Source organism: Indicator indicator, chromosome 2 (assembly GCF_027791375.1).
Source record: "Indicator indicator isolate 239-I01 chromosome 2, UM_Iind_1.1, whole genome shotgun sequence".
Taxonomy (NCBI): Eukaryota; Metazoa; Chordata; class Aves; order Piciformes; family Indicatoridae; genus Indicator; species Indicator indicator.
In genome coordinates, this window is record NC_072011.1 from 21,542,202 (window position 1) to 21,563,504 (window position 21,303).

Below are 21,303 nucleotides of genomic sequence, written 5' to 3' on the forward strand. Positions count from 1 at the left end.
GTATTTCTCCTGAAAATTCTAAAGTGTCCTGGAAAAAAATCATTAGAGTGTTCTAGCAAACCAAATATAAACACGTGGATTGTCTTTTGTTCTGCTATCACTATTACAGTTCTGACTGTATTAAAATCTTTGTGTTGTGTTCTGGGAACGGTAATGACAACTTGTGCTTCTCTCATAAAGGTTTTTGTAGTACTATACCCATGGGAAATCCTACTCTTATGCATGGATTGAGAAAGAGAAAAAAGCATAACAAAATTTGTTGCAATTCTGCTGCTGCTAGCTTTCACTGAGAGGTGACAGACACCTTCCCTGAGATGAGCAGAGAAGGAAGGCAGCCAGCACTTCCCAGGATAGGTCCTTGGGGAAGGCACATAGCAGGGGAATTTTGAAGCCGTATCTTATTATAGGCTCTTTCTTCATTGTAAGTAAGCACTGAAAGTATTATAGGACCTTGGATGGTAATAATAAATATAACATCAAATACAACAAAAGTTGGGCCACCAGACTCTTTGGAGCAAAGATGAAAGCCCTGCACTCATTCATAGCCATGCTCGGTGCTCCTTTCTGTTACTTCACAGGCCTGGAAGTGGCAACAACCTCTCCAACGACTGAAACACAGTAACATCCTCTTCTGCCCTTTAGCCTTCCATGGAAAAATGAACCTTATGAAAAATGTTAAGTCCTGTGAAAACAGAAAAAAGGGGCTAACAGTGAATAGCTTTCAAAATGCTCAAAGTATCCATGTTGCTTTAGCTTAAACACTACAGTTTAAATTAAAAAACTCATCATACCTTAGTCTCCATTAATATCCAGTACTGATTCTCAATATGCATTAACTCTGAGCTTAGCTGTAACAAGTCAAACTGACTATACCAAATGTAAAGCTTTTTTTTTGTTCACTGTAATACTCCTGCAGTATGAGCAATAATAATGTTACTAAGTGGTTAAACATTTTAAGAATCCATCAATAAGATCACAGTATCACAGTATATCAGAGATTGGAAGGGACCTCAAGAGATCATCAGGTCCAACTCCCCTGCCAAAGCAGGATCACTTAGGATAGTCTGCACAGGAACGCATCCGGCTGGGTTTTGAAAGTCTCTAGAGAAGGAGACTCCACAACCCCCCTGTGGAACCTATTCCAGGGCTCTGTCACCCTCACTGGAAAGAAGTTTCTCCTCACGTTGAGGTGAAATCTTCTGTGTTCTAGTTTGAACCCATTGTTCCTTGTCCTATCACTGTGTATCTCTCCTCCTGACACCCACCCCTCACATATTTATGGACATTGATCAGATCCCCTCTCAGCCTTCTCTTCTTGAGACTAAACAGCCCCAGGGATCTCAGTCTCTCTTCATAGGGGAGATGCTCAAGTCCCCTAATCATCCTCGTGGCTCTCTGGATTCTCTCCAGCAGGTCTCTGTCTCTCTTGAACTGGGGAGCCCAAAACTGGGCACAGTATTCCAGGTGTGGTCTCACCAGGGCAGAGTAGAGAGGTAGAAGAACTTCCCTCGACCTGCTGGACACACCTTTCTTGATACATCCTAGGATCCCATTGGCTCTCTTGGCCACAAGAGCACATTGTTGTTCCATGGAGAACTTGCTGTCCACCAGCACTCCAAGGTCTTTCTCTGTGGAGCTGCTTTCCAGCAGGGCAGCCCCTAACCTGTACTGGTGCCAGTTGTTATTTCTCCCCAGATGCAGGACCCTGCACTTGTCCTTATTAAACTTCATGAGGTTTGCCTGCACCCAGCTCTCCAGCCTGTCCAGGTCACGTTGGATGGCTGCACAGCCTGACAGGTGTCAGCCAACCCCCCCAGTTTTGTATCATCAGGAACTTGCTGAGGGTACTCTCAATGCCCTCATCTAGGTCACTGATAAAGATATTGAACAAAACTGGACCCAGTACCCAACCCTGGGGGACACCACTTGCACCATGCCTCCAAGTTGACTCTGTGCCATTGATGATGACCCTCTGAACTCTGCTGTGGAGCCAGTTTGCAATCCACCTCACTGACCAACCATCTATGCCACATCTCCTCAGCTTTTCTATGAGGATGTTATGGGAGACAGTATCAAAAGCTTTACTGAAGTCAAGATACATGACATCCACTGCTCTTCCCTCATCTACCCACTTGGTCATAACTTCATAGAAGGCTATCAGGTTAGTTAGACAGGATCTCCCCTTGGTTAAATCCATGTTGGCTACTCCTGATAACCTTCTTGTCTTCCATGTGGTTAGAGATGACCTCCAGGATGAGCTGCTTCATCATCTTTCCAGAGATGGAGGTGAGGCTGACTGGTCTGTAGTTGCCTGGGTCCTCCTTCTTGCCATTTTTGAAGACTGGAGTGACATTTGCTTTGTTCCAGTCACCAGGCACCTCTCCTGTTCTCCAGGACTTTTCAAAGATGATAGAGGGAGGTTCAGCAACAGTATCAGCCAGCTCTCTCAGCTCTCATGGATGCATCCCATCAGGGCCCATGGATTTGTGTGTATTCAGATGGTATAGGAGATCTCTAAACCTGTCCTGACTGACCAGTGGAATGTCCACATCTCTCCAGTTCAGCTCCCTTGCTTCTAGAGACTGAGGTTCCTGGGGGCTGGTCTTAGGAGTTGAAGACTGAGGCAAAGGTGGCATTCATCAACTCTGCCATCTCTGCATCATCAGTTACTGTATCTCCCCTCTCATTCAGCAGTGGCCCCACCTTTTCCCTGCTCTTCCTTTTATCATTGATATATTTGAAAAAACTCTTCTTGTTCTCCTTCACCCCTCTGGCAAGATTCAGTTCCAGGAGGGCCTTGGCTTTCCTTGTTGCATCTCTGCATTCTCTGGCTACATCTCTATAATCCTCCCAATTGACCAGTCCTTTTTTCCACATATTGTAAATCTCCTTTTTGTTTTTGAGTTTTACTAGGAGTCCCTTGCTTATCCATGCAGGTCTTCTGTTTGCCTTACTTGATTTTTTTTCTAAGGGAATACATTTCTCTTGAGCTTGGAGGAGGTAATGTTTGAACATCAACCAGCTCTCTTGGGCCCTCCTTCCTTCCAGAGCCCTAGTCTACTGGATATTTCCAAGTAGAGTCGATACGAATCAGAATAGATTCATAAAATGCTGTACTTGGCAAGCATCCATGATCTGAACCACTGAGGTACAGTATAACCCTGAGCAGTATGGGTTTGATGTAGTTAGTTTAAGATTTACAGTATAACTTCTACAGCACAAATTACCTTGAAAGTAATTATTTCTTTTCTTTCTACTCTTCAACAGTAATGACTGTTGTGAGTCACAGATAGTTCTGCCAGACTTCATCTTTTGTCAGACTCAGCTTTGTACCACAGGCAATACAAACCTAATTCAATAGTTTTGGCAGCTCTCGGATTGAAACAACTACAACCCAATATCCGTTCCTGTCTATCATTCTGCCTTTGACACCAGGAGTAGACACAAACCAAACACTGCATACCCTTTCACCTTTTAGCCCCATTCAAGAACTTGGTAAATGAAAACATTCTCAGGAAACAATACAAAAAATAGAAGCAACAAAAGATTATCTCCTTCCAGCTAGGGCTGCTGCTGCGTGGACTTCACTTGCTGCTGTCTGTTACAAAGTGGATCAATAGAAAAGAGCAGCAGCACAAGGGGAAGTCTTCCCCTGCATCAGCCTCACCGCAGGTGTGCATGTATATGGCACACCTTGAGGTCTGCACAACTGCTGCCACTCTCTCCTCAGTGAAAACAAACCGGGTACCAGTTTCCTACTAGTAGTGGTGCCATGCTGGCATTCCTGGGTGAAAAAGCATTGGGAGGGCAGGGAGGTAAAACAGCACTGTAGGCTTCCTACTGCCCACCTGTGGGCCATACTATTGTACAGACATGCTGGTTTTGTTCTCCCTTCTCATACATATTTTGGCCTCTCTCCTGAGGCTGCTGAGGCTGCTAAGGCTGTGGAGGGCTTGGAGGACTGTGGCACAACTCACTGCCGCACCCTTCAAATGAAGGTTGGCTACACTACCTGGAAGCTTGTGTTAGTGAGCTCTGGATGGCTGATCACTACCTGCTGACCAAAACTGAAACACAGAAACCCAATGAACCAACAAAGCAGTTCAGTCCAGAGATAATTAAAACTTAATTTAACTTGCATCTACAGAAGATGTCAGTGAAGTTAATCAGTGGCAGCACACATATGATACATGCTCCTGTCACAGCCTCCTTCTTGCTTCCCTCCTTTCACCCCCTCCCACATCAAGCATGGCAAGCAGTATCAATTTGCAAACTTTCAGCAGAAGGCACAGGACAGAATTTATACTGATTTCTCCTAGTGCTGTTCTTCTAAGTTGGGCTGTAGCTGTACCAGTAGGGCTCTGGCAATGAAGCAGCCCTGTTTGCAATGAACTGAGAATTTCAGCTCCCAAAGTTATCAAATGAGCTTCTATCTTTAAGAAGCATAAAAAGGCACCTCAGTGCAAAGAAAGAATGCAATACAATTTTGAAGTCCCCTCTTTAATTGCACTTTCTGACTCCTGAAGACAAATAGGCCCTTATCTAAAATCCAGAAAGGGATCCATTTGTAATCTGCATCTGCTTTACATCCCAACGCTTGGCATAAGGCAATGAAAGCTTGTCTAGTGTTACTGTGAGCAGCCTTCATTCCAACAGAGATGAAACATAAATATTCAGAAATAAATCTGTAAAAATGATGAGGCATTTTAGACTTTGATACATTTGACTAAAAAGAAAACCAGTTTCAACTGCATTCCCACTTCAGCAAATAAATAACATGCACACTTTGTTGTGAAACAAGGGGACCACAGTAGCGGGGCTTGAAAGCTACAAACTGCTCTGAAGTGGCACAGAACCAAGTCACCTACTGACTTTGTTTGTTTGCTCCTTAAGGGTAGACAAACAGGACATACAATTAACAGCACAACAAGGACATGGGGTTGCCTCACTTTGGATGCTGACATGACAACCCTTCAATTCTTTGTGGTTAAACTTCAGGGTTTATTTTTGTAAGGGTATGATACGCAAGTTTCCATTTTCTGGTACAGTAATTTAGAAGAGGAGTAGCTGGGAAAAAGAATCCTTAAATCAATCAAAAAAAAAAAAAGTAGCTTCTCTCTCTCTCTTTAAAAAAAAGAACAAAAAAAGAACAACAACTAATGACATTTGCCCTTTAGATGTTATTTTGTGGCTGTTCTTATGTTGTGGGCAGAGACTTGGAAGCAACAGAGTACTTAAACACAACACTCCAGACATTCTGCCTTGATTTTTAGATTCTCCAATTGTTTAGATGCTATTATTATTTTAATTTATTTTCCTGAAATGTAAACATTGGGCAACTCCAGACAAAAACCTAGTGACCCACCTTCCCAAGTGCTCTTAACTACCAGCAGCCACCTCTGCCTGTGAAGGTTTTAAAAATATAAGCCATTATACCAGTGTCTTGGTATCTCTTAAATCCCCCAAGGTTACCAAATGCATAGCAAGTAAATGAAAAACAATTATTTTCCTAAATTCCCTCAATCTGCAATTATTCTGCAATTCTCTTCTATTGTTCGTGTGTACAAAGTGTTTACAACATGATAAGTATGATCACAATGTTCCATTAAAAACTGTCTAATAACAATTTGGCCATGAGACTGAAATCAGAAAAAATGCTAATAGAACCAAAAGAACCATTGCCCAAGGAGTTTTAAATCAAACCAGAAAGTTCTATTTCAGTGAATCATTTTCAATTAGTTTCTGTGGTTAGAAGGCAGTTGGTTACCTAGCAGAATGTTTTTAATAGATGGATAAATGTCTTTGCTTCATAGCCCCTATTAAATGAGTAGTTCTAAGCAGAGATTCCAAATTTACAGAGTACAAACCACACAAATGGCACTAGAAAAATCACACCATTCGGCAAAGGAAGGGCTTGAAAACAAATAATCTTTTACACATATTGAAAGATGGTTGTTTTAAATTAATAGAGATGTCTTTTGGCAAAGCAGTCTGGGTGAACATGCAGTCTTCAGACATATCTGATACTTCACACTGTTTCCTTTTCCCTCTTGCATGTCAATTATAGCCCAAAGATTTTGACCCCATTTAACCCTAGTTTCTTTCTTGTCCACAAGAAGGAAGTGAAGCTGACTTTTGTTCTTACATGAACCTTTATTTCTGCAGATTATCTGCTTTTGCCTTCAAGACAAACGGTTTCACAGCTTCTTTTAAATATAACCAGGACAAAAATTAGGAGCAAGGGCAAAATTCTTGAGAGGTATCTACAACAATGGAACAGAGATCCCCCATTGCAGCTAGTAAGTAGCTGTTTCAAATCCTATCAGAACAACAGAGAGAGGCAAGAGAGATTTTGGCTCAAAGTTCAAAGAAGGCTTAGGAAAATAATTCCAGAGAAAGGTGCCAAAATGTTCCATTAGGGAAGAAATACTGAGTCATGTTCATTACTCTATGGTATACACAGCTTTCAGTAATTTCAACGCAAGTGTAAACCTTTATCAGAAGATTTAAGGGAGAAATTCAGTATCCTCTGAGATCTGACCACGGTAAATAAGAGTTTTGAGGCTACAGGCACCTTGGCCAAAGGCCTTAAAAGCAGAGAGTCCAGGCTATCTCCTAATGAGGAGAACATCAAGATATCTTTCAGTCAGCTAAACATCAGAGCAAAAGAGTCAAGGTTCTTCCTTCTCTATTCTCTACACATTTCTAAAGGGTCAGAGAATAAGGCAGCACCAGTCACCATTTCCTGCCATCTAACTAAAGATAGGCATTTTTAAAAAATACAAACAAGAAAATCTTTCTCCCTCACAAAATATTTTAAACGTTTCATACAACGACACAGCACTCTTCTTTTTGCTTAGTGGGGGAAGTTAACTGTCTGCTGCGGTTAGCAGGAAATTCCACTGACAATAAAATAAATCAATCAATGGTCTCAAAAGCCTATGAATCAATTATATAGCTTACAAAGAGCTTGGATTTGACAGCCAAATGTGTTCTTCTCTAAGATTTATCTGTGAACGTTCAATTAGAGAAATCAAGTGGGATAAACTACTCAGTGAAAACGCAGATATTTGGAAGGAAAAATTAATTAATTCAGTATGACATGACACAAAGACTGTCTGGTGCCCACAAAAAAACAGAAGCTACACTGATGAGAAGTAAAAATGAGGGAGGAAAGCTGCTTTACTGCTTATGGGTCTGGCAAAAGCTGCAAACTCTATCGGCTGAGAGTTAGCGAATGCAGAGATAGAACTGTTCACAAGCAGCAGGCTCAGCCAGACCCTCATCTAGAATGTGTCAAACAGGGGCTAGGAGGGCCTGACAAACTCTGCTTCACAGTTACTGTGAATCAGCAAAGTGCAACAGTTCCCTCTAAACAACCTAAACCCCCATTCCTGCGTATTTTGGAACACAGACATTTTTGCTTAGGATCACTTGTGCTTCAAAAGCTGGGTGACAAAGGACTAGATTAAAAACCAAAATGAAACAAAAACAAGAAAAAAGGAGACATTGTAAAATAAGACCATTCAAGTCTACAGTTACAGACCCTAAAGATTTAAAATCCATGGCAAACATTTTCTGCAAACAGAACATAGCATCATAAGGCGAAATGATACACTCGCTATTAAGGAAACCATCAGGTAAGTCAGGATACTTCTATACTGCAATAAAAGGATTTAAATATTAAATGACACTGGGAAGCTATATGAGAATGGCAGGTACTTACATTACAATTGGAAGACCCATCAAATGCTGAGTAAGAACCATCAGGCCATTCTGTAGCATCTACAGTGCTTGATTGCCTGTGCTGTGCTTCATATTCCTTCAGCTGAAATTTGAAAACACAGAACGTTTTCCAATGAGAAGAAGCTATCAGTCTTCATTAAAATAGCAAGAGTCAATGTCCTTTCAGGTTTTTATCCCTAGTATCATTGTGGAGCTGATTAAATCAGAATTTTTGTCTCACTACTCAAAATAAATTAATTTGGTTTAGAATCAGAAGTTTCAATGACATTATTTTTTTCTCCTTAAACAAAAATGACCTGGAAACACTGAGTTTTGATGAACTGTCATTGGTAAAATATAAATTACACAGCCTCATCTCAGAGGCACATTTTACAGTGGACAGGCTAAATCATAATAGCCTGCCAATTTCCTTCATAAGGAAAATGATCTGCAGTAAGGACTAGGAACTATCTGTAATAATTTTAAAACAAAAGAACGTTTTTCCCATTTTCCAATAAAAGCCTTACAACATAAAAGCAATCCTACTGCAGTCAAACTGCTGAGAGGATCATCAAGAAATGATATTAGGAATTTAAAAAAAGTTGCAGCTAGTAGCTCAGACCACTAGAGGGAAATGGTACCAGTACAGATATGAACAACATGGATTAGGTACAACTCTCCCTCCACATGTTTTTTAACAGCAAAGAATTAAAAAGAATTCCCAATATTAGCACCTGGTAATTTTGAAATTTTGTAATTTTTTTCCATGATGTGATTCCAGGTAAGGCAGTAATTTCTTCAGACAATAACACAGCCTTATATTCCATTCAAGATCTAGTATGGCAGTACAGACATTTACCCGAGTGCCAGTTCATGACCTTTATAAAATGCAGAATACCCTGTGTTTCACCACAGTATTTTGCACAAGGCTACAAAAATCAAAAGTGGTGTGGAAACTTCAATACTAACCTTTGGAGTCCTGAGCAATTAAAATCTCAGCCCTATTGCTGCACAAATACAATAGAATACATATTTTTCTTTGGTTTGTTAACATACAGATTTTGTATGTTAACAGATGTATGTACAGATTTTCTAAAGAAACCTTGTGTACTAATCAAAATTACATCTGTGTTGATTTAATGTCAAATGCCAAAACCAAAGGAACTGGTATCTAAATTATTCTACCTAGTACAATGGGACAAACAGGCAGGCTTTCTCTGATTTTTCATTTTCAGAAAACATAGAAAAACTCCAGATTGGTATATCCTACATCCTAAAACATGTTTCTCAAGGAAACCAAAGTATATACGTATCATACCCTAGCAAGTGCTTCCTCAATAGTGATCATCTTCTCTTTGACCATCATCATCAGCTGGATCCGTTCCTCATCACTCATGGTGATCTCACTGGCCACGTACCCTACATCATCTCCTGTAGTAAAAAGCAGTGATAATAAGCACATGTAAGAGGCCATGCACAGAGTGGGGTATGCTGCAACTGGATTTTACCCACATGGATATGGCTGGCCAGAAATAGACCTCTGCCAGAGCAGGCTGATAGTAAAATTTTGAAGGACTTAATAATTTGGAAATAACTGAGCAAGAAAAGGAAGTAAATTAGGACTAGAAAGCTAACTCTGACACTGAAAGCGAGAGAGCACGACAAGGAGAAATAAAAAGCACTGTCATCATGCAGTTCTTGACTCTGAAAGACAAGAATCCAAAGAGAAGTGCAAATGCCAGAAGTCTTGCACTTAGCCCTGAGGAACACTGTAGTCAGCTGCCAGAGCGGATGCGCAGTCTTTTCAGGAACAGTGTGCTGGATCCCTTGCGGCTCTCTGCAGTGGACCGGCCATACTCCTCTGTGTACCCAGGCTATCTAACTGGCCACTGAGCTGGCACATAGTGCTGGGTGCACTGGGGTTTTCAACTCCAGGACCTCTCCTTTCCATATGTAATTGGCCTGTCAGCTTGGACAATTAGAACTTGACTTGAGAGCCAGCAAGGACCTATGCTTAACTGAGAGTGTAAATGTGCCCTTTTGGACCTCCTAAGTGGGTTCCTGCCATCTTTCACATTCTGTCTGAGCACAGACATAGTGACATGGAGAAGTATCTGTTCGCAACACAAGAATCCAACACACGCACAGGGAAAGAGAAATTTTTGTATGAAGAGAAATACTTAAAGCGACACACAGCTGCACCTCTTGGAAGAGAGCTAAAGAAAGCTGACAGTTTAAGTGGAATTTATCTTACATTCACACTACTCACCAGATGCAATTCTACTACAACTTTTTGTATTGTTTTCTCCTGTGAGAGGCTGGATAAAAGCCTAAACCAAACAGGTCAAAGCAACCCAATGCCAAAGAAAGGAAAAACATATTTCTAATTAAAACATACCAACATTAGCTTCATCAAGTCAGGATGAGAGAAAAAAAGTGTCTTGTTCATCTACAGGTATTACTTCTAAATACATATTAACCACATCACTTTATGTCTGTGCCATCGTCTCAGCCTCGTATCCTCAGTCTCACAGGATAGGACTTGTCTTTCTAAGCTCTGTCGTGGTGAACCAAACCTGTGACAACATATCCAGTTCCATAGATGCCCACTGCCACACTGATGCAAATAAATTCTACTCCTTTGTGATGCGGGCTCCTATTTCATATGGACAGGTGGTGTGTCCTTAAAAAAGATTTACCTTTTGAAGTTTGCCTCATTAGTCCTTTCTGGTTCTTTCGGAAATTCTGCCAAAAAAACTTATTTTTCTTTTTCCAGTCTGCTTTCCCTAAAGGAAAGAGGAGAGGAAGGGTGAAGGGCAAGGGAAAAAAGAATTTCAGAAATAAACATTAATTAGTAAATCTCCAAGAAGCTTTCAAGCATTAAATTGTATTTACTAAGTCAAAAACAATAATAAAATCTCAATTTTTCTGGTTTTATTTATCTGTTCTGTACTAGAACTATTCTGATGAAGCTATTTCAGAGAAATGCATTCTTTTGTAATTGCCAATGATATAGAGGACTGAGATAAGCCAGTAACTTACTTATGTTGAGTTACAAACAGAAAATATTTTACATTCATTTTGATATCTGTTGAGTTGTTAATGTCAAGTCTGGAAGTGTTTTAAGTATTTTGTTCATTCTCTTTAACAGAACCATAATTACTAAGTCTAAGCCACAACTCAAATGAGTAATTTTATAATATGTGTGTGCATATCCATACAGAAAATACATACTTCACATATATATAAATGCACAGACACACATGCACAAACACACATTCTGCTACTTGGCGTGGTAAATCTTATGAGACCATCAGCTACATCTTGCTGTCTGTATGCCTGGACTGTACAAAGTTAGGTCTCCATGTCCATTAACATCAGATCTGCATATGGCTGGATGGCCCAGAAGTAATTTTTTCCTAAAAAAAGAAACAGGATCTGGCTCTAGGTAGGGCATATAACTATGTTCTGTTGAATTAATCAGGGCACATGCTGTAAAGCTTATACCACCAGGAAGAGGACATAGTATGCCTAATCTGGCAGAAATGCTAATGATAAGAGCTACTTCTTCCCCCTGCTTTTGAAAAATTCAAAGGAATACAGTTTATACTGTGCCATTGAGTTTCAGCACCTGACTACAGCCTTGCCCTAGAAGACCTAGAGCTGAGATTACTGACACTCTGAAATACAGCTTACATTTAAAGAAGCAAGAAAGAAAAAAGCTTCCCAGGTTTCATTTTCCTTTCCAATAAGCAAAATAAAATTTCTCCAGAATTTTATCAGCCCAACTAATAAGTTAGACTAGCAATATAAACTAATCATAGTAAGTTTTGGGGGGTTTTGTTTGTTCTGGTTTTTTGTTTGTTTGTTTTTTGTTTTTTTTTTTTTTAGTGCAAAAGACAATAGAAAACAAATGCGTATTTAAGAATGCAAAATATTTCAGAAACAAAGGAAGAGACTCTGGTGTGACATGAACAAAAGTAACAAACCCCCCCCCCCCAGTTATTCACTGCTGGTGGCAATTTGCAGAATGCAGAGGGATGGACTAGCAGCGATTTAACAAGCAGACTTTTGAAATTCAATATAACAAGTCAAAAGACGTTTGTCTACCACATGACAATGCTGGTTGGGCAGTCTCAGTGATCACTGAGACACCCGGCATCTAACTTAAAGCTCCTGAGATTAACCTCCCCTCCCCCACAAATCCTGCTGATTTCTGCCAGCATTGTGTTTACTCAGGTTTTCACATTCCAACACAAGCAAAACTCAAAAGCTGTTTAAGAATTCCATAGGAGTATCAAATAAAATGAAATATACTGACCTACAGAGCCTTCTTCCGAACTTGATTTATGAATGGATAGCCTAGGACAAAAAAGAGAAATGGACTTACTGATGTAGGCTTCTCACATTTCTTATGAGCTGTCTGATTACAGTAAATTATAGTTTCTAAACAATATATCATCAGCTGTTTTCTCTTCCCATTTCTTCCCAATGCAGCTAGTTGGAAAGAAAAACTGAACCCACTGGTCTGACCACAGTAACCGAGTTCCCCTCTTAAAAGTGTCTTTTGTGTTGAGCACAGAAAAATACAAACTGACAGAGACCTATGGTTAAGGCAAAGGAGTCTATGAATCCCTCAGAAAAACACTTTTTTTTACTGACCTTCCCCCTTTTAATTTCTAAAACAGTAATATGGGTGCCTCAGAAACTGTAGCATGGGGATGCTGTATTTGTTTAGCTCTGTAACAGTTTTCAGTCTATTTGGTTTTCACCTGAAAATGCTTTGTGCTCACTACACTTTCAGAAGCCACTGTGTGGAAAAGAGAAGTTGAGATTTAAAGACAAGGTAAAGAAAGCTAGTCCAAATCCTATGAAGTGTGACCACAGATGCCTGGAGACTGACTACGGTTTCTCTCTCCTGAATTCCCTTCTGTGTGCTTTCCCACCAGTACATACACTCTCCCTCAAAAGCTAACTGCAGAGACTTATTTTAACAGAACAGGGACTTTACAAAAAACTCCCTAAAATAGCAAGCAAATCTTTTGTTCTCAGTCTTTATGTTCATTGAACTAGTTTTCCATAATGGATTCCAATTCAGTGCCAACAGCTCATTGTGGGGTATCTGACGAGACATCATTCTGCTTCATTGCCTTTTTTCCCCTCTCTGTATAAATGGAGCTAATAGAAATTACCAAATCTTGTTCTTTTCTTTGAAGCCTTCCTATGGGAATCAGTATTTAACCATGCTGTACCAAGCCAATGAAATGACTTCTGCCAGCTTCAATGGCTTTGCTGGAGGCTCCAAGTGCGAAGCATTACTGCAATGTCTTTGCTGAGAGCTCAGCCCCGTGGCATGACAATGCTCTATTGTGCGGTGGCTGTAATGCAGCCATGCAAAATGGAAACATGTGCACCCCAGCATCCCGAGAAAACCTCAAGCCAAATCGTTCTTTGAATGAGGCTACAGAATACTACTCGCATGCCAGACTCCTTGCTGTTCGGAGTGCCTGCACAGGCTCCTTGTGTTTTCTTAGATTCCCAGAAGAGGGCAACAAAGAGTTTTTGATCAATTCAATAAAGCACTTGAAGGAAAATTTTAGTTCAAGCTAGTTCAGTTTAGAAGATGTAAGCAATTATTAGCCAGCGTTTTGCAAGCATGAGAAACATGCTTGTCAATTCGCAAAGATATCATTACATGGGAAATGAGACAGAATGCAGTTTCCATTTGATTTAGTATTTCATCTAGACAAGGAGGGTTTGGCACAGTGAATCTCTGAAATGCAACTTCCTTCAACTTCAGACTGATTACAAATTTAATCCAGCACAAACTGAAAGCTAATTGAAGCAACCAAATTTCCGATTTGTTAGTGCACCAGGTGGAGGAAGATATTTATCATTCTCCTTGATGATAAAGTTTACCCTTAAAGGGGAAAAGTTAAAGATATAGGTGATATACTAACACACACATGTAGACAAGGGATGACCAATGGATGTAATCTATCTGGACTTCTGTAAACCCTTTGACACAGTACCCTGCAACATGTTTGTGATGTGGATGTCTGTTCACTGGGCATTAGCCTGAGGCCACTAGCTTGTCACACACAGGCCTGTGAAGAGGGAAAGAGCAGTAGGAGCAAACTTCTGAAGCGCCTGATCTAGAAGGGGTGAGGAGAAGAGTACAATCCACAGCAAGCAGACCGCCTTCATTTATAAGTGCTTTAAGAGCTATGCTGAGCCTCATCAGCAGATGCAAATTCCGATTATGATGTTATGCATTCCCTAAAGAGGAAATCTTCCATGCCTGGGCTGACCTTGAAAATGCTAACAGCTGGTCTGAAGTGATGGAAATGCCAACAAAACTTACCACATAGGGCTTGATAAGGCACTTGCTTTTTAGCTCCACTAGGCAACTCTGATGTTTAAAAATCCTCAGTGAGATCAATCAAGCGTTTTACTTCCTAGATGTCCCACGAAACAGTCCAGAGTACCTCAGAGTCACTGTATGTTTGATTTGCCAATTACCCTCCCTTACTCTGTTAAAACTGAAGATCCTCTGTGAACGTGCACTGAAAATGATTTGTGTTCTTCCATTCATAGACTGATAACTTGTACTGAAAGTTAATGATGCGGTGATACTTGGCAGAAGTTTCAGCACTGCATGTCTGAAAGGGAGCCAAATGCCATTACTCCATTGTGGAGGCTTTCATTTTTGTTGTGGTCTGATGTACAACTTCATTAGATAGCTTTCATTTGAAATGTACTGTCACAACATATAGCAGAAGAAATGTATGGGTGTATGTTCAGACAAGAAGGAAGAAAAAAAAAGGATTTATGGCCACAGAGGAGGAGTGCTTTCTTATCAACCCTTTTCTTATCTGGAAGTGAGCTGCAGAAGAGGTCAAAACTTTAATCCATTAATCTCACAGATTCAAAGCCATCCCTTGGTTGATACTTCAAGCCTGCCTCTTGGAGCCAAACTGATGAAATCCCAAGCACAATAGATAGTCTATAAGTGGAGCTACTTTTGTCAGTACTTTTTTGGGTTTCAGTGGAGTTTAGTAAATGACATGAGAACGCTCAGTGATTAGAGACATAAAATTTAGCAACAACAGCCAGAGTGAAGAACCCGGACCAGGAACTCGCTGATTAGAAAGACTGGACTAACTGAAATGAGTTTACATTCAAGACTACAATGTATAAGCACACAAACAGGACTGACAAAAAAGTCAGTCTTTCAAATGCTGAAGGTTTGCACATGACCTGGGGATACCAGCTTAAAAAAGGATGACTGAGAAAAAACCCATGATAATCCTGACAGGTATCCAATGGCAGCAAAAAGAACAAACATATATGGGAGTAGCTGTGCAACTGTCATTACTCATGCTCAAGAAAGATGAATTCAAAGCAGAAGTTGCAGAAAGAAAAGGTGTTTGTATAGTTAGAAAACTGAATAGCTAATCTTATGCGAGGAAGCTGAAAAGGTTTTCCTGTTCAGTTTGTGAAAATGGAAAGCTGCAAGATTATTTTGCTGCCTACTAATAAATCAGGGACAGGAACAAGTAAACACAAGCCAGAAAATACTAGAAAATAGGAGTTATCATTTCCTAACTATTTGGACAAACCTCCAACAGTTGGTAGAGGAAGGGAGGACAGCTTTAAAAAAAATAACTACTTTTAAGAGGATGGATGAAAGTTCAAGACTAGACCAGACACCTTTGAGGACTGCCTCTGGAGGGCACTTCTGTTTCTTCTTTTGCAACTTGTGAGTTTTGTACTAACAATAGCAAAGCCAGACATCCAAACCCATCTTTCAATCTGTCTTTCCACAACAGTGCTGCAGTGGGGATAAACTTGCTACACCTATGCAATCCATCCCTTTTATAAATTAACTCTTGAATCTGGGAGAGTGGCTCCAAAACTTGGGAGTGGAAGGAATTTGGAAGGAAGAACACAGAGACATATTTGCATCACAAGCCAAGAGACTAAGCTGCCTTGAGCTAATAGGCTACAGCTTTTCCTGTTAACTCTGGACTGCCCAGGGCTTATCTTGCATACAGAGCAAGATGACTTTACAAAAGATACAGTCATATGTGCCCAGAGATGTGAATGTGCTGGTACACCACAGAACTGGGAAAGGAAACAAATGACACCATGCTTTCATGAATGTGCCTGTTGATTTCTGAAAGCTCATCGGTCTCAAAACAGAACAAACATGGGAACTGAGAATGACAGGATTTCTGATGGGTTTTTATTTCAACAGTTAACTATTCTAAATGCAGATGTGCTTTAACACATGGCCACATCTCATTTATGGACCACAAAATCCACAGGTGCATAACACCATCTGATAATGAAACCACTACTGTTATGATCTTCAATAAACTGACAGTGGCCCTCTTATTCCTTCCCAATGACTATTTATTGCCCACTGAGGAAAATGCTTTGGATAAGATTTTTAATCTATGAATATTATGCAGATTCATAGTGGTGAATAAACTGATGCAGAAGCCCATGGTGCCACTGCTGCAAAGCCATTTGTTATCTACGTGCATTAGAAATGACCCAGTCACACAATTAGTATGAAAAACTGACAGACTTTTAACTACTCCTGACTGAATACGAGATAATTTATCTAACTGGAGCTGGCACAGAGAAGAAAACAGGCCTTTGATATTTTTATCAAATTTGCATGAACCTGAAGAGAAAGCAGGCCTACAAGGTTCTGACCTTGCTGGCACCACTGTGAGAAAGGGATGGAAAGCAAAAACGTTTCATTCAATTATCTTCTCATTAGGTTTCCATAGCAATGGCTCTTTAAGCAGGTCAAAACTTTCTCAGTGGAAACAAACAGAGCTGCTTGTGGGCTGTGCGTGTGCATGTGTATTTTCTACCATCACCAACACAGATGCCACCATGTTGGTCCCATGGACATAGCCCAGTGACTAGCAGCATGCAGATGAGGCTATGTCACAAATTTAATAACTGACTGTTTGGTCTCAGCCAGGAAATAGATAATCGCAGCTTGAAAAGAACTCCTTGACAGCAAAGAGCAGGACCCAACACACTGCAAGCAATGCACCCGGTTCTGTGTGCACTGCTCACTACATGCTGTGTCAATGAGCTGCAACGAGTTAGTCTTTCTCATGAAAGTTGCCCTTCACGTTTCTTCCTACAGAATTACCAGGCTTGAAATCTTCTTCCAGCTGCTCAAATGCGCACTGGTTTCCCTCCTCACGTGTCCCTGGCGACGTTTGGCTGGCCTCTCACTCCCATTGTGAGGGTAATTGTGGGAGTTTCCTGCCCTACTTCTCTTGAGAAGGCTGTTTAAAGACAGCATGAATAATTTGGCTTTGACTAAATCAGGCCTCAAACAAGTGAAAACAAGGCCATACACATTCACCGATTCTTTTCAATTCCTGCAAGCACAGGGTATTAAAAAAACACATCTTAAATACAAACATCTAAAGCACAGCAAGCTCCTACTTCTTTTATTTCAATATTCCTTTCCATTTTTAAACTCTGCAAAAGGAACAATTTAGTCTGCAATTAAGTGAATAGCATCTTCAGTTTGTGGGATTTGTTTGTTTTCTGCTTTGTTTGTCATGGTTTCTGGCCTCTGTCTCGCGTCCTCTGTCAGTCCTACCCTCCTGTCGCTTCGTAGGTGAGCTTACAAATGCCTGCCAAAGTTAATTTGGGCACCTTGAGAAGTTGCCAGAATCAAACATAATAGAATTTAAGCCTCCCTCATCCATGACCTGGAGGGATGATTTAATAACCTCCTGCATTCAAAGCCTGACCTGCAGTTTGGATGCTGCAGGGGAAGGAGATTAAGAAATCTAGAGTTCAAAACTACTGGCAAAGGCCAGTAGATTAGCGTATCAAAGTCAGCAGAATTGAGGCTTGCATGAATCCTGATGCAAAATGAAAGCTGTTTTTAAAGAGACTGTTGATTTCACTGAACATCACTGCTCTAGATGGGAACACTGAACTGCAGGAACACTCTCAGCCTTAGGCTTATTTGGAGTTCAAGTTTATACCACAGGGCAGTGACTGGCTTTACTATGCCACATCTGTGCCATAAAATCCTTAAAAACCGATCCAGTCAGTAGTCTCTCCTGCAGTGACAATAGCATGCAGATAGTAGCCACTTGTGTTGTGGTCTCACTAGTTACCTGCTAACAACCTCAGAGAAAGCTGTAACACTCAAGCAGCAAACAACTCCTCCTCTAACATTCCCAACAAGACATCAGAGACCTGGCCAAACTGTATATACTCAGCATATGTGAAGCTCAGTTTAAGGTCTATGTCCTGCACACACAGAGAGGGTGACAAAGATGTTCACTCTGTGGAGCAGCTGAAGCAGGGAGTCAAGGACACAGCTGCCAGAGGCACAGCAGCTCCCCCATGCCAGGGGAATGCAAAGCTCCCAAGCAATGCTGCCCCGTGCCGCCTGCACCCCACACGTGCATGCTTTTCTCCAGCACCTTCTGTTAGAAAAGTCTGTTTCTGCTCAGTGCCTTGCTCTGGCAAGTATGGGATCCTGAGGATCACAGGGTTGTGAATGCTTAAAAATGTGTTATGCCACAGACTGAGGAATATAGCAGGATGAATTTTGTGGTGCTTAGTATGAAGTATGAACATTTACTGGGTCAGGAGTGTCCTTGAGTGGTACAGCTCAAGAAACAGCAGGTGGCTCATGTAGGCGGTGACAATTCATAACACACACTGCCATGTGAAGGTGGTGAGAATGCCTATGAAACACCAGATACAGCCACAACTGTTACCTCATGTGTTGTTTTTTGTGTTTCCCTTCTCTAGCAGTAGGAAAGAAGAAAAAGTACATAGGACTGTCTGTACCTCATTCTATCTATATGCAGTGCTCTTGGGTCTCTCACCCACTTCCTTCGCTTTCCTGGCAGTTCTCCAATACATCATAGTTGAAACTTGCTCAGAGGCTGCTGCAGCAAGCAGTGACAACAAATAGATCTATTTCCCATGAGGGAAAACACAAAACTTCCCCTCTGCAACATCCACAGTTCTTCTGAAAACAGGATGAGAGTCAGGATATAGAAGCCTGAGTTCAGGGGACTGGGTTTAACCTGGATTTCCTGTCAAACGTGCAGAGCTCATCAGTCTGTCTTGTAGATTTGAATGCTCAAAACCGGGAACAGGCTAAAAGTTGGGTTACATTGTTTTAAACACTCTGTTTACAATTATGAGAAAACCCTGCTCAGTCCCCTGCCTAAGTAAACATCCTTGGGGTGTTGCCGTCACTTGGAAATAATAGGGATTGTATATACAATACATCCCCAGATCAACGTGGTATGGGGACAAAGAAGCAATAGTAACTGCTAAAAGCACACTTACTGCCTATGTGTTACACTGATGATTCTTCTAGCAAAAGCACAAGTCAGTGTGTCCATACAGAAACACCTGCAGGTCTGGGGAGATTTTTCTTTAATCTGAATAGTGTCACTGTTAAAGATGCTGTTGTGACTTTGCCAAAGGCACACTAAGTATCTGCAAAGTTACACTGGTACCACAACTGGCAGCAAGAGTCTTGGAATCTTGGAAACGGCAGAGGGAAACGAAATTTATGATGAAGAGAGGAAAACTACAAACATCTCATAACATGCTTGGTATTGTTCGCTGAATATTACGAGTTGGAAACCTGACCAACTGTTTAAATTTACAGAAGGAACTTCAGTATGGCCAAAAAATCATACGAGTTTTGAGGCGAAGCTTGAACAGACATGACTTTGTTTTCTGATATTTACAGATAGCTTTTCAGGCCCCATCCATACTCTTGCTGTTACTCACATAAATCTCAGAGGCACTTGCTACAGTGAAGATTTTTATTTCTTTGTCAGAACAAATTGAATGAAAACTATCTTTGGTAGGGCATAGAGCAGGTCCGTATGTGTGGTGTTTTCTGTAGCTTCATCTAATTAACAGGAACAATGCTGTCAGCAACAAAGAATGCCTTTTGGAGGGACTTGAAGTCACAAGCAACTCTGCCTCCAGGCCTGTTTAATACCTTTTGCCTCCCTCTATGCACTACAACTGCTCTTCTGTGTTACAGCACATCACCCAATAGACAGGCACTCGTTGAGCAACTTGATGGACTGAGGGCAATGATTAATTTCACACTGACTTTGAACAGCAGGGAAGCAGGGACTGAAGGCAAGACTGAGTCTTGTGCCCTCAAAGAGGATTTTTTTCCTATCATGTTTTCAATGTGGTGTACATTGGATCCTGTCAGGCCCTCTCTTCAGGCACCACAGAAAAGGAAAAACAAATCAGGTTAAAACAAATATAGCTTCATCCAGACTCTGTCAAAGCCTCTTTCTGTCTGGAATCTATGAACTCTGGCAAATTAACCAACCATTCAGGTGTGTTATTTTAAAACTTTAGACCCTGGTAGCGTTAAGCTGTGTGGTGTCCAGGCAGCAGCGCTGAGTGAAGGAGCTACCGAGAGTTACCATGTTCCAGATGGAAATTTGCTTTCTCCTTATTATCCCCAAGGTTCTTCCTTGGGACTTTGCTTACTTGCTGAAGCAACCCACTCAGAACACCACACTGGAAACAAATCACCTCACTCTGGAAAAGTATTTTCAGTATGTAGAAATGTAACGTTTCTTGGGGAAGCTTCTACTCGGGCTTTGGAAGACTACTCAAGACAGCAGTCAGGAACTGAAAAATCTGGATGGCTGCTTTGGAACAAATATGTCCTTTTCCCGCACCCCAAAATCTCTTCATGAATACGAGAAACCCATGCACATCTGCATCGAGTTTCAGGTTTGGTGAACTGAAGTCTTCTCACAACAAAATAAGTTTTGTAAAAGGTTTATCCCAGATCTTTCATGCACCATGTGAGAGCCACGAGTGCAGAGTCCCTAAAGGGACAAGCTTCAAGCTTCCTGTCTCACAGCACGCCCACACAGCAAATTCAGATGAAAGCCACAAACTAAACACTGAACCCAAAAAAACCCTCTAGGGCAGACATACTGCCCTCCCTTGGAAAACATAAAATTCTACATGTTAGTAACAAGTACAGACCTATCAGGTGGATTTGATCATTTTTTTGCAGATTAATTTTGTAAATTGCCTCTTTGGAAAAGACACCCCCTTGACAGTTCATCTCTCCAAGCTAGAAGGATGAAACTAGCATTGATGTGGAAGGCTGTCACTAATAGGCACAGGTTTTGAATAGTATGTATGGTATTGAGTAGATACAATTTATTTTTTCAACACCTTGCCCAATTAGCATGCATCATGTTGCCTTGTTTCTTATTGCTCAAGTGTCTGACACAACCTACCCTGTGCCAGTACCATGTATCTGGTTATATTAACCAGTATCAGGTTAATCAACTGACAGATAAATCCTCAAACAGGACACTTCTATTCCTGAAACGTCCACAAAAATCACAGGTTCCTTCCATATAACCTATAATAGCACAGTTAATTTCCTTTTTGTGAGGGTAAATGGGCTCTCTCATAACACAGTCACTCAGAAGATGTTTTCATAGATACTCTCTTCTCACCCAGTTATTTGTGGTACAACACCTACACAGAGGC

At 40.9% G+C, this 21,303-nt stretch overlaps 1 protein-coding gene across 1 annotated transcript in view; it reads right to left on the minus strand.

Moving 5' to 3' along the window:
- LOC128977863 (SAM and SH3 domain-containing protein 1-like) overlaps positions 1-21,303 on the minus strand; it is a 574,598-nt gene that overhangs the window by 37,075 nt on the left and 516,220 nt on the right. Inside the window, exons 5-8 of the mRNA XM_054395558.1 lie at positions 12,047-12,087; positions 10,425-10,511; positions 9,044-9,156; positions 7,727-7,828 (exon numbers count right to left, since the gene is read on the minus strand). Of these exons, the coding sequence (XP_054251533.1) occupies positions 7,727-7,828; positions 9,044-9,156; positions 10,425-10,511; positions 12,047-12,087 (343 nt within the window). The remainder of the gene's footprint in view (positions 1-7,726; positions 7,829-9,043; positions 9,157-10,424; positions 10,512-12,046; positions 12,088-21,303) is intronic.